The sequence below is a fragment of the Buteo buteo genome, chromosome 22 (genome assembly GCF_964188355.1).
Source record: "Buteo buteo chromosome 22, bButBut1.hap1.1, whole genome shotgun sequence".
NCBI classification, from domain to species: Eukaryota; Metazoa; Chordata; class Aves; order Accipitriformes; family Accipitridae; genus Buteo; species Buteo buteo.
In genome coordinates this window covers 12,465,604-12,480,768 of record NC_134192.1, presented here as the reverse complement: position 1 = coordinate 12,480,768, position 15,165 = coordinate 12,465,604, and the positions used below count along the sequence as shown (strand labels likewise).

Below are 15,165 nucleotides of genomic sequence, written 5' to 3'. Positions count from 1 at the left end.
TGTGATGCTTTTATTTATTTCCTTTCCCTCTTCCCTGCTTCCTCCTGCTGGCTCTTCTTTGTCCCAGGGCAGCACGTGTGGCAGGGCTGGGTGTCTCCTAGGGTCACTGCCACAGCAACGTGCATGAAAAATAAAGTGTTTTGTGCGATATGGTGCTCGAGGGAGCTGTGGGGGAGCAGCTCTTGGAGTTCCCATGTGGCGCTTGAAGGCAACTGCAGGCAGGGAGCAAAAGGAGAGGTGGAAGGAGGACACATGCTGCTGCAGGGGCTCTTGCTCTGTGAGCCGTCCCCAGTGCTGGGGTCTGTGGCGTGGGGACAAGAGCAAGGTGATGCATCCCGTGCTCCTGGGTGCTCACCCGGGAAGCACCCAGTGCTGCCAGTAGCCCTGGCCAAGGCTGCAAAAATTCCGTTTCTTCTTTCGGGCTCCTTGCTGTCCAGGTTTTCAGTGAGATCAGAACAAGTGGAATTTAAGGCTTTGGAGAAAAAAAAAAAAAAGGTGAAGCTTTGATAGCAAGGGACTCCAGTGCTGGTGCTTTCAGATCAGCCCTGCGCATGGTGCAGGACTCTATGTGCACGACAGGGACTGATCCAGCCTCAGCCACTGCAAGGGGCCAGATGCTGGAGGAAGGAGGTAAAAAATAACCTCTTCCTTACTGCCTTGGGGATGCAAATTTTTTGCTAACTGGTTATTAGAATGACTTTGTGAACAAAATATGAGGGCAGAAATTGGTGAAAGATGCATTTCATGATCATCTTCAAACTCTGCATCTCTCTTCACCAGGACTTGAGAGCAGCATGTTTGGTCTCCTGTTCCCTGAGCGTGAGAAGAGGTAACTGGATGCGAGGGTGTTAAAATGTGGCTACTTCTGCAAATTTCCCATCATAGCAGTAGCTGTGGCACAGCCTGTGAAGCAGGGAAATAGTCACCAGCTTTGTTTTTCCCTAAGGCAGAGGCCTGGGAGGGCACAGAAGATGTCGGCCCAGGAGGCAATGCCAGTGCATTCCCTCATGCAGCAGGACTTGAGCCCAGCTGGGGCTCTGCTACCTGTGCCTGTCCCTGAGTGGGCAGTGATCCTTCCCCAAGGTTTGCTGGGGACTCGGGAGCTGCCAGACCCAGAGCTGCTCAGGATGTCTGCAATCTCCAGCTAGGCTCTGCCCTGAGAGATGGCTGGGGTCCCTCCAGCCACCAAGGAAGTGACAGAGGGAGAAGGGGACGTGTGGGTGGGGAAATGGAGCATCCCTGAGCAGCACGTTTCCCTCCTCCCCTTTTATCCCCCAGACACAAAGCTGGCTGCTATTAACTCCTCTGAAGTGCACCTTGCTGCTCCGAGCATCGAGGATGCTCAGGGGATGGGCGTGCTGTTGTGACGAGACACATGCACGCACGCGCGTGTACCCTCCCTGCGCACCGCTGCTGCCCGGGCACCTCACCTGCTTCTCTGCTTAGGCAGGGGAGAAGGGCAGGAGTGCAGGCAGCTTGTGCTAGCTTTGCTTTGCAGCCCTACATGTGTTTTAAAAGCCTGAGTAGTCCGGAGACAGCTTGGGAGGCTCCTGGGGCAGGGATGCTCCCCAGCCACCCCTGCTAGCTGACGTTAGGCAGCAGCCAAGTGTTGAAGGCTTCGGGGGATGCCAGGCTCGTAAGTAGACAGTGGTAGATTCTTGGCAGTGACTCTGCTGCCCCAGGGAGGTGGCTTGGTTGGGCTTGCATGACTGTCCCTCTGCGTGCAGCGTGGATATAGTCTTTGTGTGTTGGTAGAGGTGTACAAGGCATTGCCTTGCCCAAGCAGAGCCTCGGCCGTGGGCTGCACTGTGTGGGAGCATGAATGTGTTGTCTCCAGGAACCTGCCTTATCCATGGGGGGATATGGAGGCCATACTGTGCCTTGGGGGGAGCAGGTGGGAGTACGTGATCTAGGTAGGGCTGGGCAATGCCTGTGTGCCTTTGTGTCCACGCATGTGCAAGTCTGTGTTTCTGTGAGGTGCTTTTGCACGGTGTGATCTATACTAGGGTGCAACAGAACAGTGAGGGCTGCATGGGATGCTGGAGCTGGGTAAGACCCGTGGGCGTCTCTCACTTTTTAAATAAACCCCGATGAAATTTCACACTTAACAGCTCCACAGCAGCCTCCACGTATTAATGTAGGGTCTTCTCTGATGCTCTCTGAAACCAGATGGTAGCTCCTGCCAGCAAGAACCTCAGCAAGGGTCTTTTAAAATAGAAAACGTTAATTTCCGATGCAGGGGAGATTGCTGTGGTGATGAGAGGTGGGGCTCTCTGGGCAGACCACCAGTAGGTTGCAGTGCCCTGGGGAAGGGAGACTGTTGCTCAGGTGCAAACACCTTTCTACATGCAAAGTCTACCCTGTGCTGCTGCACAGCATCATCTTCCTGCCAGGGCTGGCCTTGTGCTTACATTCCTTATGGGTCTATTTTCTTGTCCTCGGGCAGGCAGTGGTGCCGAGAGCCGTGGGCTTGTTGTTACGGCACAGCTCGCTGGCAATGCTGTTGCCCCGGCAATGGCTGAGGAGCCTGAACAATGAGGAGAGCATCTTTCATGGGCCACAGGCAGATGTGGGATCTCTTGGGGAGGGTGAAATGCTCCGCAGGACTCTTACTGCAGCATCAGCGACAGCTGGTGGTGGAAAACGTGGCGTGGGCACATCCTATGGGGTTTGACCCTGTCTTCCTATGCTGCGCTGTATCTCTGTGTTCAAACCATGTCATGTGTCCTGCATGGCTCTTCCTGTGGATGTTTTCTGCTCTTTGCAGGCCTCTGGGCCAGGGTGTGTGCCCATGGTCTCCTCGCATGGAGGATGACTGCCAAGAGTAATGGCCTGCACAGCTCACCAGCCAACTGCCATCCCTGCCCACCTGCCCAAGCCCGAGAGGATGGTGACACAGAGGGGACGGGGCTCAGCACCAGGAGGTCAGGCTTGTCCCTGGTTTGGTTGAGGGAGGCAGCGGTGGGGCAGGGGAGAGGAGGGCCAGTTCGGTGTGTCTGCCGAGACCTGGCATGGTCCTCAGTTGCCTGCTTCCTCCACCTCATCTGGCTGTGGGCAGGTGCCATGATGGCACGGTGTGGCTGTGAACCCCCTTTTCCCCACTGCAGGACCGGCTCAACCCAGGATGACGCCTCCTCAGAGCTGCAGAGAGGGGGTCCTCCGGATGGGGGGGAGCAGCCGGCTGCCCCCGCTTTCCAAGGCAGGCGAGCCTTGGCCAGGTACCTGTGTGTGCTGCTGGCCTGGGGTGAGCCTGAGCCTTTTGTCCCTGGCTTTGTCAGTGGGGGCTTGCAGGGGTTCAGGATCCTCTCCTGCTGTATGGCATTCAAGGGTTGCAGGGACCCGTGTCTGTGAATGCTGCTCTGTGTGCCCTGGTGCCTGCGGAGAGAGCTGCGGGAGGAGACAGCTTCATCACCTCTGGGGCCCCGGGAGGGCTTGGGGGCTCCTTTCCCTTGCAGGCAGCCTCACCCTGCCCCAGTCACCCACACATTCCTCATGTCCCTGTGGGAATGGCAGCGGGACTGGGGAAGGAGCTGTGGGACTCTGCCAGGGTGGGCTCTCTTGCTCGTATATTCTTGGTCCCAGACCATCACTACAAGGGGGGAACAAGGAAATGTTTGGACTTGAGAGGAAGCTGTGAGAGTTTTCTTCTCAGCTCTAGCCCCCTCTTGCTCTCAAGCTTTTGCTTCTCCTTGCTCCACAGACACCTCCTGACTCTGCCTCTCTCCCCTGTCCAGGATAGTCCGACTGGTGCTGGTGCTGAGGGACTGGGCCAACAAGAGCTTGCACGAGGAGCAGCAAAGGCCAGACCCCTTCCTCGAGCGCTTCCAGGGCCCTGACCTCCAAACAGTGGCTGCAGGTGCTGGGAACAATCTAGAGGACGAGGAGACCGAGGAGGAAAACAAAAAGTAGGGTCCCTTTCCTGTGGCCTCAGCCACCCTTGGCTGGAGATCAGCTGTGCACAGTGCTCGGGGGCTCCCAGCAGTGATGGCTCATGGAGGTGGATGAGGATGGGAAAGAGGGAGGTAGGACGCAGTGGTGAGAAGGGTCCTCCCTGCCCGCTCCAGCCACTGTCCTGGCAGCCAGCCTGGCTTTGCTGGGCTGTTGTGCAGGCACACAGGACCTGGTAGTCTGTCCCTGTGGAAAAGACCTGGCCTGTCCCTCACCTGTGTGGCCTTCCTCCCCTGGTCCATGCCCTGGTAGGAAAGACACATTGCATGGCTTGTGACAGCCAGCAGACCTCCCCGTTTTCAGAGCAGTTCAACACTAGGGTTGGCATTTGGAACCAGCCCTGGGTCTGTAAAGAGATGCACCTTCAGCTTGTGCGTATGAGGAGCTGGGGACAAGCCAAGGGATGTGGGGTCTCTGCCCAGGAGACCACAGCAAGCACAAACGCATGGGATTTGCCGGTCTCATTCATCATCTGCAGGATGAAGGGAGATGAGGGGAGTGCGTTTGCTGCCCATGCCCCACCAAGAGCAGACACTGTGACGGCAGCTTTCTGTAAAGGCTCTTTCATATCCAGCCCTTTCATCTCCTCAGCTCACGCTTCTGGTGAAAAGTAATAACCTGGCTTTTCTTCTGCTGGCTAATTAAAGGGCAAAGCTCATGGTCTACTCTGGACCCTACCATTATACATGGTAATTAAAACACCAAGAAATAATTGTTTTCTGTAGGAGAAAAATATCTGAGCCTTGTATCTGGGTCTTTACTAGTCATGGAAAAAAACATTCTGCCCTGTGAGATTAAGGGGAGCTTGTTAATTATCAGAGGGAGCTGAAGCATGCTGTGAAAGGGCTGCTTGGTGCCCAGTGGGCTCCTGGGGAGACGGCGGTAACTTCTGCTGTTTTGTAGGTCCTCAGCTCCGCAGGTAAGAGCAGCCCTGAGTCTGGTAACTCTGAACATGAGCTGCTGTTGATGGCCATGGGAGCCTCCACAGTTGCAGGCTTGGGTGCAAAGCCTTTGGGAAGAGGCAGATGATTACTCCCTCTTCCTGGGTTAACCCAGAGCCCTGGTTTTCCAGCCCTGGCTCTGCTGTCAGCGTAATGTCAGTGACTCTGGCCACCTGCCGTGGGCAGTACTGGTGATTTAAAGCTGAAATTACCAATGTAATTAAACACTGTTATTGAGGTTATTAGTGCTCGTGGGTGTTAGAACAGTACTTGCTGGCTGCAGGTGAGTCAGTGCTTCCCATGTGTTGATGCTGTACATCCCAGGGAGCAGAGACTCCCTTTCTCAAAAAAATATTTAAGTCGTACTTTCTGAGCAAAAGATAGGCACTTTTAATGGGGAGGTTGGACCATCTGCTTGCCTGTGGCTGTACCCAGAGCGAATGTGAAGGACTGCCGCTGGCTTTGCACCGAGTACCGCTCCACACACTCCAGGCAATGCAGGTGCTGCTGCCTGTGCTGCTGGGGAAGGAGACTTCAAGGCAGAGGTTTTGCTTTTGAAGCAGTCTGAAGCAGTGGGATAGACAGGGGGAATCTGTTGGCAAGTGGGTTGTTTTTTTCCTAGCACTGGAGGGAGTTTTGCATGTTCAAAAGCTGGAAGGGAGGGAAGGAGGGAGAGGAAGAGGGAGTTTTGCCCCACCACACTGCAGCAGCTAAGCCTATCAGCCCAGCTGCAGAGTTTCTCTTCCCTGGCTTCTCCAGTGAGATCTGGTGACTGCAGCACACACGTCTTATCTCAGAGTCCCAAGATGAGCAGGATCAAACACTTGGGAGCAGTTCAAAGGCTGGACCCAGGACTGAGCAGACTGCAGGCAGGCAGCTGCAAGCAGCATTGTTGATGGCAGCCTTGCAATGCCAGCTGCCCCCCGGATTGCTGCTCTGGGGTTTGGGCATTCCCTCCTGGTGCTCCCACTGATCTGCAGCACACTTTCCTTCCTGCTCTAATCTTTTCTTAAGATCTATCTGGCACCAATCCATACCTCATCTGGGAGAGGCTATGTCATGTAACGAGAAGTTTTCTGATCACCCTCTTCCATACATCTGTTTCTGGCTCTGCCACTGGGGTGCTGTGTGCATGTAGGCCACCTGCTTTGCCTTAGTGTCCTACAGTTTCCTCTTCTGAGACCTTACTGAGCCCAGTTTTGGGAAGAAAGGAGCTTAAACAGTGCTGGACATTTTTGCCTAGCACTGCTGGGATTGGTTCTAGCTTACAGACTGGCACTCAAGCTACAGCTATGTTTGAGCCAGTCTAGTGCAAGGGACGAAGGATGTGGCTCGATGGTTCCCTTCCAACCCTATTTTCTATGCTTAGCCCTTTATTCATGCATTGCCAGCTCTGGCTTTTCTCTGCTTCCAGGAAAAAATGGCAGATCTTTGTGATGGACCCTGCAGGGGACTGGTATTACCGTTGGCTGGCTGTCATTGCAGTTCCTGTCCTCTATAACTGGTGCTTGCTCGTAGCCAGGTGAGCTGGGAGGTTGTAGGGTCCCTGTCTCCTCTAATCCTCCTGTTCACATGGTTGTTATGGCTCAGCCAGGATCAGACAGCTGACATTAGTGATGCTGGGGCTGGCGGGAACCTAAAGGAAAGGGACTCCCTGCTATCACTGTGACTTCTACAGTGCAAAGGCAGAGCATCCATTCTGTGGCCCTGGTTGGAAAGGACCATGATCTCTGGGTAAAGCTGCAAGGTGCATTTGGGAGGTGGTTTCAAGAAGTATCTTTACCTACATCAATGGAGGGCAGATTTTTCAGAGAAGGGCATTTTAATCCCTAGGAGAAGAGGGGCAAGTGGCCAATCTCTGTTGTAGAGTCAGGAGCCTCAGAATCAGCCTATATTCAGCTGTAATAATTGGAGATGATAATGGAGATGTGTTGGTCTCACCACCCTATTTTATGACCTTCCTCCAGGGCTTGCTTCAATGACTTGCAAAAGACCTATGTTGTCCTCTGGCTGGTGTTAGACTGTAGGGGTCGGCGTTCGGAAGATCTCGCGTTGTCACGGAAAGTTAGAGGGTTAGTCGCAGCCTTGTGATGTACCTGTAACCCCACCTCCCCTTGTTAGTATAAAAGGAATTAACTGCGCAATAAAAGCGGGAAGTTGGCGCTCACACTGTGTGTGTTATCTGTCTCTTTCCCTGGTCCGGGCCGACCAGTGATCTAAGCGTGGCACCTTGATATGTAGCGAATGCTACATAGTGGTGACCCCGACGTGATCGGTTGCCTAGGCGACGATGGAACTTGCGCAAGTGATTAAGGTGTTGAAAGGGTTGGCTAATGAGGTGGGTGCCCGAGGAACGATTAGGAGGGGCCCCACGGGCGAATGCATCCAATGGGTGCTGCGCCGGGGAGGGATGAGTTCTCCCACAGAAGTTTTTAGTCCCCCAAATTGGGGAGTGGTTCGGGAGATGTTGCTTCAGTCGGCGCTCGAGGGTGAGCACGGCGCTGCGGAACGATTACGAGCTTGGGACATGGTGGAGGGGGTAGTTAAGGTGGGACAAAAGGCTAGGGAGTGCAGGTCGGCGGCGCGAGCTATCCTGTTTGCGGATGAAGCGCCGGTTCGAAAACAACGGGGGACAGTGCCCCCAGGGACGGTGGGACAAGATCAGACGGAGTGGGTGGTTGTGGAGCGGGGCTCGCGGAGCGGTTCCTCTCTGACTGATAGCGTGGACTCAGAGGGTGCGGCGGAGATAGGGGTTTTTCCGGTGGAGACGGTACCTCCGAGACTGGATGGGCCCTCTCTGCGGCGGGCATGGGAGGTGTTACGGCAGGATCTTCTGAAGGAGTTGCGGGACTGCCTCCTGGACTGGGTTCCAGGCGGGGATGTTAAGGGGGATTTGTACCGTCAGGTGAAGGAATGGGAGGAAAGAACGCCCCCGGAGGGGGAGCTCAAGAAGCTGAGAGAGTTAAAAACTGTAGCAGCGGGGGAACCACCCCCCGGCGAGGGAAACCAGGCGCCCTTGCCGGGAGAGCAGGCGGAGTTTCTGCCTGCCGAGCCTATGCAGGTTGACTCTGTGCCTGCCGAGCCTTTGCCTGTGCAGGGTGAGCCTTTGCCTGTGCAGGCTGAGTTTTTGCCTGCGGCGGCCGAGCCTTTGCCTGTGCAGGCTGAGTTTTTGCCTGTGGCGGCCGAGCCTTTGCCTGCGCAGGCTGCGCCAGTGCCTGCGGCGGCTGAGCCTTTGCCTGTGCAGGCTGAGTTTTTGCCTGTGGCGGCCGAGCCTTTGCCTGCGCAGGCTGGGCCAGTGCCTGCGGCGGGTGAGCCTTTGCTTGTGGCGGCCGAGCCTCTGCCTGCGCAGGCTGCGCCAGTGCCTGCGGCGGCTGAGCCTTTGCCTGTGGCGGCCGGGCCTCTGCCTGCGCGGGCTGAGTTTTTGCCTGTGGCGGCCGAGCCTTTGCCTGCGGAGGCTGCGCCAGTGCCTGCGGCGGCTGAGCCTATACCTGCGGCGGTTGGGCCCGTGCCTGTACGGGCCGGGCCGTTGCCTGCGGTGGTCGGGCCCGTGCCTGTGCGGGCCGGGCCGTTGCCTGTGCGGGCCGGGCCGTTGCCTGTGCGGGCCGAGCCGTTGCCTGTGCGGGCCGGGCCTACTGAGCCTGTGCTGGCTGCGCCTTTGCCTGCGGGGCCTGGCCCTGTTGTGCCTATTCTTGCTGCGCCATCAACTGCGCCGTCTGCCGCTCCTGGGCCGGAACGGGTTAATCCTTCGGCTGGGCCCTTCCGAAACTGGCGCGCGGTACCAGCAGCTATAGACTCCGATTATTCCGATGAGGAGAGGATGGATGGCGTGATACGGCAGCCATCGAGAAGTGCGCTACAGAGACAGGCAAGGGAGGGACAGGACACCTTACAGAGGCATTGGAGGGGAGTAAAAAAAAAAAAAAAAAAAAAAAAAAAAAAAAAAAAAAAAAAAAAAAAAAAAAAAAAAAAAAAAAAAAAAAAAAAAAAAAAAAAAAAAAAAGGAGAGGCGTTTCACTGGAAAGTCCTTGAGAACTTAAAGAATGCTGTGAGTCAGTGCGGAATCCACTTACTGATAAAGCCAGTAAGTGTATGTAGAACTTGCTTTAGGTAAAAAGTGTGTTAAGCATACTTTGATTAAACATAGCATGAGCGAGGGTATGCCTGTGTACAAACACGTGAAGGGCTACTGAAATGGGTTCCTAGTCGTATGATTCGTCCTGCCTTAACCTCGTAGTGTTTGAGTTTTCTTACAGATTGCTGTTATCCTGTCCTGGCTTATGACACCTTGGGTATCCGGATGACATCCCTCTCAGAGTCCATCAATACGTGCCTTTATGGGATCCGACTGTCGGAACTCGCAGCCAGGAATCTAGGTGCCTCGGACATTAAGCCTTAACATCAACACACCAACGATAAGCCTTATAGAGTAATAGAAGTAACTCTTTCCAAGTCTTAACTTTCAATCTACCTCTTGTGTGAATTTCTATAAAGGAGCTTTTTGTTCTGCAGGGTAAATGGGACATTTACGGGTGTTTAAGATAGAGTGTTTTTAAGTAGTTGTAGGGATATGTTTCTACTCATGGCACTTTATATAGTTATTTCTTTGTGTGGAATTGTTCATAACAATAGAAGCCAACTCGTCATGGGGAGGGGAGAGATGTAGGGGTCGGCGTTCGGAAGATCTCGCGTTGTCACGGAAAGTTAGAGGGTTAGTCGCAGCCTTGTGATGTACCTGTAACCCCACCTCCCCTTGTTAGTATAAAAGGAATTAACTGCGCAATAAAAGCGGGAAGTTGGCGCTCACACTGTGTGTGTTATCTGTCTCTTTCCCTGGTCCGGGCCGACCAGTGATCTAAGCGTGGCACCTTGATATGTAGCGAATGCTACATTAGACTACATCTCGGACTCTATCTACATTGGGGACATAGTGATCCACCTGCACACAGGTAAGCAGAAGCAGCATCCTGGCTTGTGAGTGCTTTGCTTGAATCCCCTAAAAGCGGAGATAAGCTGCAAGGGAGAGGCCTAAACTACAGCTCCATTAGAAGGAGGATTTTGTCTACCTTGGCACTCGCTAGTATGAAGCAGTCTCCAGAGAAAGAATCTAATTAAAAGATCTGAGAAACGAAGTAAGTTTCAGAATGAAAGATTAATCATCCCAGCTTTTAACTTCACCTTTGAATAATTGTACAAAATTACCTGCATTACTATTAGTATTCGGGCATGGCTGAAGGTCTGTATCTCTGATTTTGCATCAGTTCAGCTAATGAATTACCTACACGGAAAAATGGTAGAATTTAATGTTCTCGGAACATGGCAGGTGGCTGTACGTTTTCTGTTGGAACTGCAATAATTCATGATCTGGAGGATGGAAACCTTTGTGTCCCCATTTCTTCATGGCAACAGACTAAATCCCTTACTGATATCTTTAGGTGGCTTTTGCTAGATGAAGGGCTTGAGTGATAACAAAAGCCTGTAAACTGAGTAGATCAGGTGGAACTGGTAGTATTTGGATGATCTTGTGTATATATGCACGCATGTGCATGGCATACCATAAAATGTTTCTCAGAAGTGCTTGCAAAGCCTGCAGAAGAGTTGAACATAAGGCAAGATAATTCTATCATTTGCTTCTCTGTTAGGTTTCTTGGAACAGGGCCTCCTGGTTAAGGACCTGAAGAAGTTACGGGATAACTACATCCGCACCCTACAGTTCAAGCTGGATGTTATCTCCATCCTGCCCACAGACCTGGCATACTTTGCTGTGGGATTACACTGCCCTGAATTGCGTTTCAACAGGCTACTGCACTTCTCCCGCATGTTTGAGTTCTTTGATAGGACTGAGACCAGAACCAGCCATCCTAACATCTTCCGCATCAGCAACTTGGTTCTTTACATCCTGGTCATCATCCACTGGAATGCATGCATTTATTATGCCATCTCCAAGGCCATAGGCTTTGGAGCAGACACCTGGGTCTATCCCAACATCACAGATCCTGAATATGGGTATCTGACTCGAGAGTACATCTACTGTCTCTACTGGTCTACGTTGACTTTGACTACCATTGGAGAGACCCCTCCCCCAGTGCGTGATGAAGAGTACCTCTTTGTGATCTTCGATTTCCTCATCGGTGTCCTCATCTTTGCCACCATTGTGGGGAATGTGGGATCCATGATATCCAAAATGAATGCCACCAGGGCAGAGTTCCAGGCAAAAATTGATGCCATCAAACACTACATGCAGTTCCGCAAGGTGAGCAAAGACATGGAAACCAAAGTCATCAAGTGGTTTGACTACCTCTGGACCAACAAGAAGGCAGTAGATGAACGGGAAGTCCTCAAGAATCTCCCTGATAAGTTAAGGGCAGAGATTGCCATCAACGTTCACCTGGAGACACTGAAGAAAGTGAGGATTTTCCAGGACTGTGAGGCAGGTCTACTGGTGGAGCTGGTGCTGAAGCTTCGCCCTCAGGTGTTCAGCCCAGGGGATTACATTTGCCGGAAAGGAGACATTGGGAAAGAGATGTACATCATCAAAGAGGGGAAGCTAGCTGTGGTGGCAGATGATGGAATGACACAGTATGCTTTGCTCACTGCAGGAGGCTGCTTTGGTGAGATCAGTATCCTCAACATTAAAGGGAGCAAAATGGGCAACAGGCGCACAGCCAACGTCCGTAGCTTGGGCTACTCTGATCTCTTCTGCCTGTCAAAGGAAGATCTTATGGAAGCAGTCACAGAGTATCCTGATGCCAAAAAGGTCTTGGAGGAGCGTGGCCGGGAGATCCTGATCAAGGAAGGGCTGCTGGATGAGTCAGCTGCAGAGGCAAGCACGGAAGGGATTGGCATGGAGGAGAAGCTGGACAGGCTGGCCTTGAACCTGGACACACTGCACACCCGCTTTGGCCGGCTCCTGACAGAGTACAATGATGCCCAGATGAAGCTCAAGCAGCGCATCACTGTTCTGGAGTCCAAGATGAGGCAGCAGGATCTGGAGGACTTCTTCTCTGATAGTTCAGACAGTCTGCTTGAGGATGAGGAGAAAGATTTACCTGGTGAGACGCAATGAGGGGATGCAGAGGTCAGCTAGATGATGTCTGGCCTTGTGCTGAGACAGTGTTTGCTATTTCACAAGGCAGATCCTGTGACTTCTCTCAGGTCCTTAGCACTGCTGCTGCCACTGCCTTGATGGCAGCTCCTGAGATGGCTCCAAATCAGGTGATGGTCCTAGCTCCTCCTCTGGCCTGTCCCTTTTCTTGTTGCCTTGATCTGAGACCTTGGACTTGGATCACTAAAAAGAGGAGAATGGCTAATGCCCCTGCTAACATTTCCTTCCAGCTTCTGCAAAAGTTCTGTGCCCATCACACCTCGTTCCTCCTATTTGCCTTAATAGAAAGTGGGACATGAACCTTGCATGGAGGGGTACCTGGACATGCTGACCTCCCCTGTATGCTGAGAAGACACAGAGTCATAGTGGACTGAGCCTGCCATGTGCCACCTACCCATCCACACAGGGACAAAGGAGCAGATGGGCTTTGGAAGATGCTGCATTCCTTGCAGATAACAAAACCACCCCAACGACAGAGACCGAAACACAAGCCAGATATTTACAAATGCATTTTGGGTTGGGCCTTTGTAACTCGCTTTAGGTAAATAGTCTTCACTGAGTGTCTGCAGGCACCCAGTCTGTACTGAGAGACTCCTTACCTGCAAAATACCAAAACTCAACTAAGATGGCCCAACCTGTGCCTCTTATGTCTGCAAATGGAGAGGCTTGTCTGGGTCACTGTCACTACCTAGGTCATCTCCACCACCCACACTGAGGCTGGACATCAGGCTGGAAGGGCAGGCAGCTGCCATCTTCCTGCCTGCCTCTTTTCCCTCTGCTATATTTGGTGCTGTCAAATGGCACCTGGTGCAGGTGGCTCAGTACCCCAAGCATGGCACCTTCCTGGGGGACAGCTCTCCCGCTGTGGAGGCAGCATGATTTCCATTTGGGCTATGGATGTCTTGGATGACAAGTACAATACAGAGGTAAAGACGGCGGCTGGCTGGCCTGACAGCGCCTGTTGTGCTTTGTGCAGAAGGAAGACAGTAGCTGTCTCTCATCCAGCTAGTGATGGCCAGATGTGCCAGGAAGGGTTTGACTGAAATGAGACATTTTTAAGGAACAAAGCAGTGGTGGGACCCAACTGTGCCTGTATTTGCTTGGCTGTGGGCAGCTCAGAGAGAGACTGCAGAACACATTTATTTTCTTAGGCAGGAGGTTTTCTTGTACTCAGTGGGAGTTTGAGAGCTTTGCAGCCCAGTTGCCTTCTGGAGGAGAAATGAGTGGCAGAGCCATGGGGACACATGTGCAAGGGTGAAAACATGACACTATCACATGCACTGGCAAAGATCTGCTGGGCTGTGCTGCAGCCCTGCAGGCTGCATGGTGTGAGCAGCTTGTTGGTGAGGGTGCAGTGCAGGAAAGGCCACCAAAACCCTGCAAGCAACAGCAACCTCAGCACAAGCAGTAAAGCTACCCATGCCTAACAGTACTGCACAGGTGCTGGGACTGGGGCATGCAACCTTAGTGCTTGCTTCTGTCGTGTAGCTTGCCCTGACCTGCATGTAGGCATCTGGGACCTCCTGCTCCTGCCCACTGGGTCCATGGGGTGGGCTGGGGCTGGTTTCCAAGGAGGAGAATATTTGGTGGAGAAGGGAATTTTGGAGGAATGCATGTTCTGGGCCAAATTCAGCCCATAGTTTGGCTAAAATAATGGCATGACACATGGGGAGGTATCAACCTGGAAAGGTTCATGGTGGAAAACTGAGGGTATTTGCTTTGTCCTTTCTTTTCCCTCCAATGTAAGACTGCCTCTCTCCATTTTTGTACGAGAATTTTCCATTTAAAAATAATGGCCTTGTTTTTGGAATTGGTGTGGAAGGGAAGGTTAAATTACCAAAATGAGAATTTGGGGTAAGATAAAAAGGTTTTTGTCATCTCTAAATTAAACTGTAGGGTTTCTGTGTTTTGTTTGTTTTTTGTTTGTTTGGTTGGTTTTTTTTGCTTTTTTTTTTATTTTTTTATTTTTTTTATTACTAAGATGATTTTGGCTGAGTCTGAGGTGATCTCTGTTCTGCTTTTTCCTGTAACACCAAGAGCCCTGGCTCCCAGCTTTCCCCATTCCGGTGATTGACCGCTCCTGAATTTGCCGCTCGCTCTTTGCCTGCGGCAGGCGGGGAGGGTGCGGGCGGGCAGACTCCCCGCTCCCAGCCCAGCTCGGCCGGGGACCAGCGGCGGGCGAGCACCCTCCGCCGCCGTCGCCCTGCGGACGCGGGGAGGGAGCCAGGAGAGGGTGCTGTGAGCCACGGAACGGCCGCGGCACCCGGGGCTGCGGGGGGCCGGGTGCCGGTCCCTCCGTGCGGGCTGTGCGTTCGCAGCCACTCGCGTTTCGGCAGGTGCGGAGAGCCGAGAGTTCGCCGGTGGGAGCTGTAGCTCCCTGGAGGGTGAGCTGGGGCCTCTTCCATCACCCCGGCTCTTCTCAGCTCCCTTTTGCCTGCCCCATGCACCTGATCCGCGCCCCTCTCCGCGGGTGGCAGGCTGAGAGCCTGGGGGCTTTGCTTCTCCGCAGGGGGGAGCGGCGGTGGCCGGGGGATACAGCCGGCCAGGGACAGCGGGTGCATGTGCTCCTTGCCTGGCCCTGCCCGTCTCCAGGACAGGGCAACTCCTGCCTCCAGGCTGGGGGGCTGCTGGCACTCAGGGGATATTCTGGCTTATTCGGGAGCGGGGGAGGAAACAAAACCACTCCCTCTCCCAGGTTTAATCTGAGATAATAATCCACTCGGGAAATTTTAAGCCTTCAGACAAATTGCCCCAGAGGACGGCTTTGTGAATTCAGAGCAGATCCCGCTTGTTTCCTCACGGCAGCAAGCCAGGAAATCATAGATTGATGAACCGCTTGACGGGCCTGCTAATGAAATTAGCAGCAGCGCTGTGATTTTTTCAGTGAGCAGGACAGGCAGATGTTGGAGCGAAGCACAGCTGCACTTGCAGGCTGCCTAAATTCCCAGCAGAGCGGACATGGGGCACAGCAGATACAGCTTTGGCTGCTGCCCATTTTGCAGGTAGTTTTGGTACACACCTTTCTCTCATAAGGCTCTCCTGGAGATGGGGAGTACAGGGTTGCCAAAGGCTGCTCCTGAGGGCTGGCATCCAGGAGGAAAACCTGAGGGTGCCCACTGTAAGGGTCAGCTCAGTGCCCTGCAGAGACTTGCCCATGCACCATACATCAAACCG

At 53.3% G+C, this 15,165-nt stretch overlaps 1 protein-coding gene across 2 annotated transcripts; it reads left to right on the top strand.

Moving 5' to 3' along the window:
- Positions 1-790: 790 nt before the first annotated feature.
- On the top strand, positions 791-14,357 carry CNGA2 (cyclic nucleotide gated channel subunit alpha 2). 2 transcript variants are annotated; one of them, XM_075054314.1, is made up of 8 exons: positions 791-829; positions 2,768-2,924; positions 3,108-3,218; positions 3,735-3,905; positions 6,304-6,411; positions 6,857-6,912; positions 9,785-9,835; positions 10,529-14,357. In XM_075054314.1, the coding sequence occupies exons 2-8, from the start codon at positions 2,812-2,814 to the stop codon at positions 11,950-11,952; spliced, it is 2,034 nt and encodes a 677-aa protein (XP_074910415.1). In that variant the 5' UTR covers positions 791-829; positions 2,768-2,811; the 3' UTR covers positions 11,953-14,357. The 2 variants fall into 2 exon arrangements, with proteins under 2 accessions (XP_074910415.1, XP_074910414.1); XM_075054313.1 differs by lacking the exon at positions 791-829 and having other exon boundaries at positions 2,554-2,924.
- Positions 14,358-15,165: the final 808 nt, after the last annotated feature.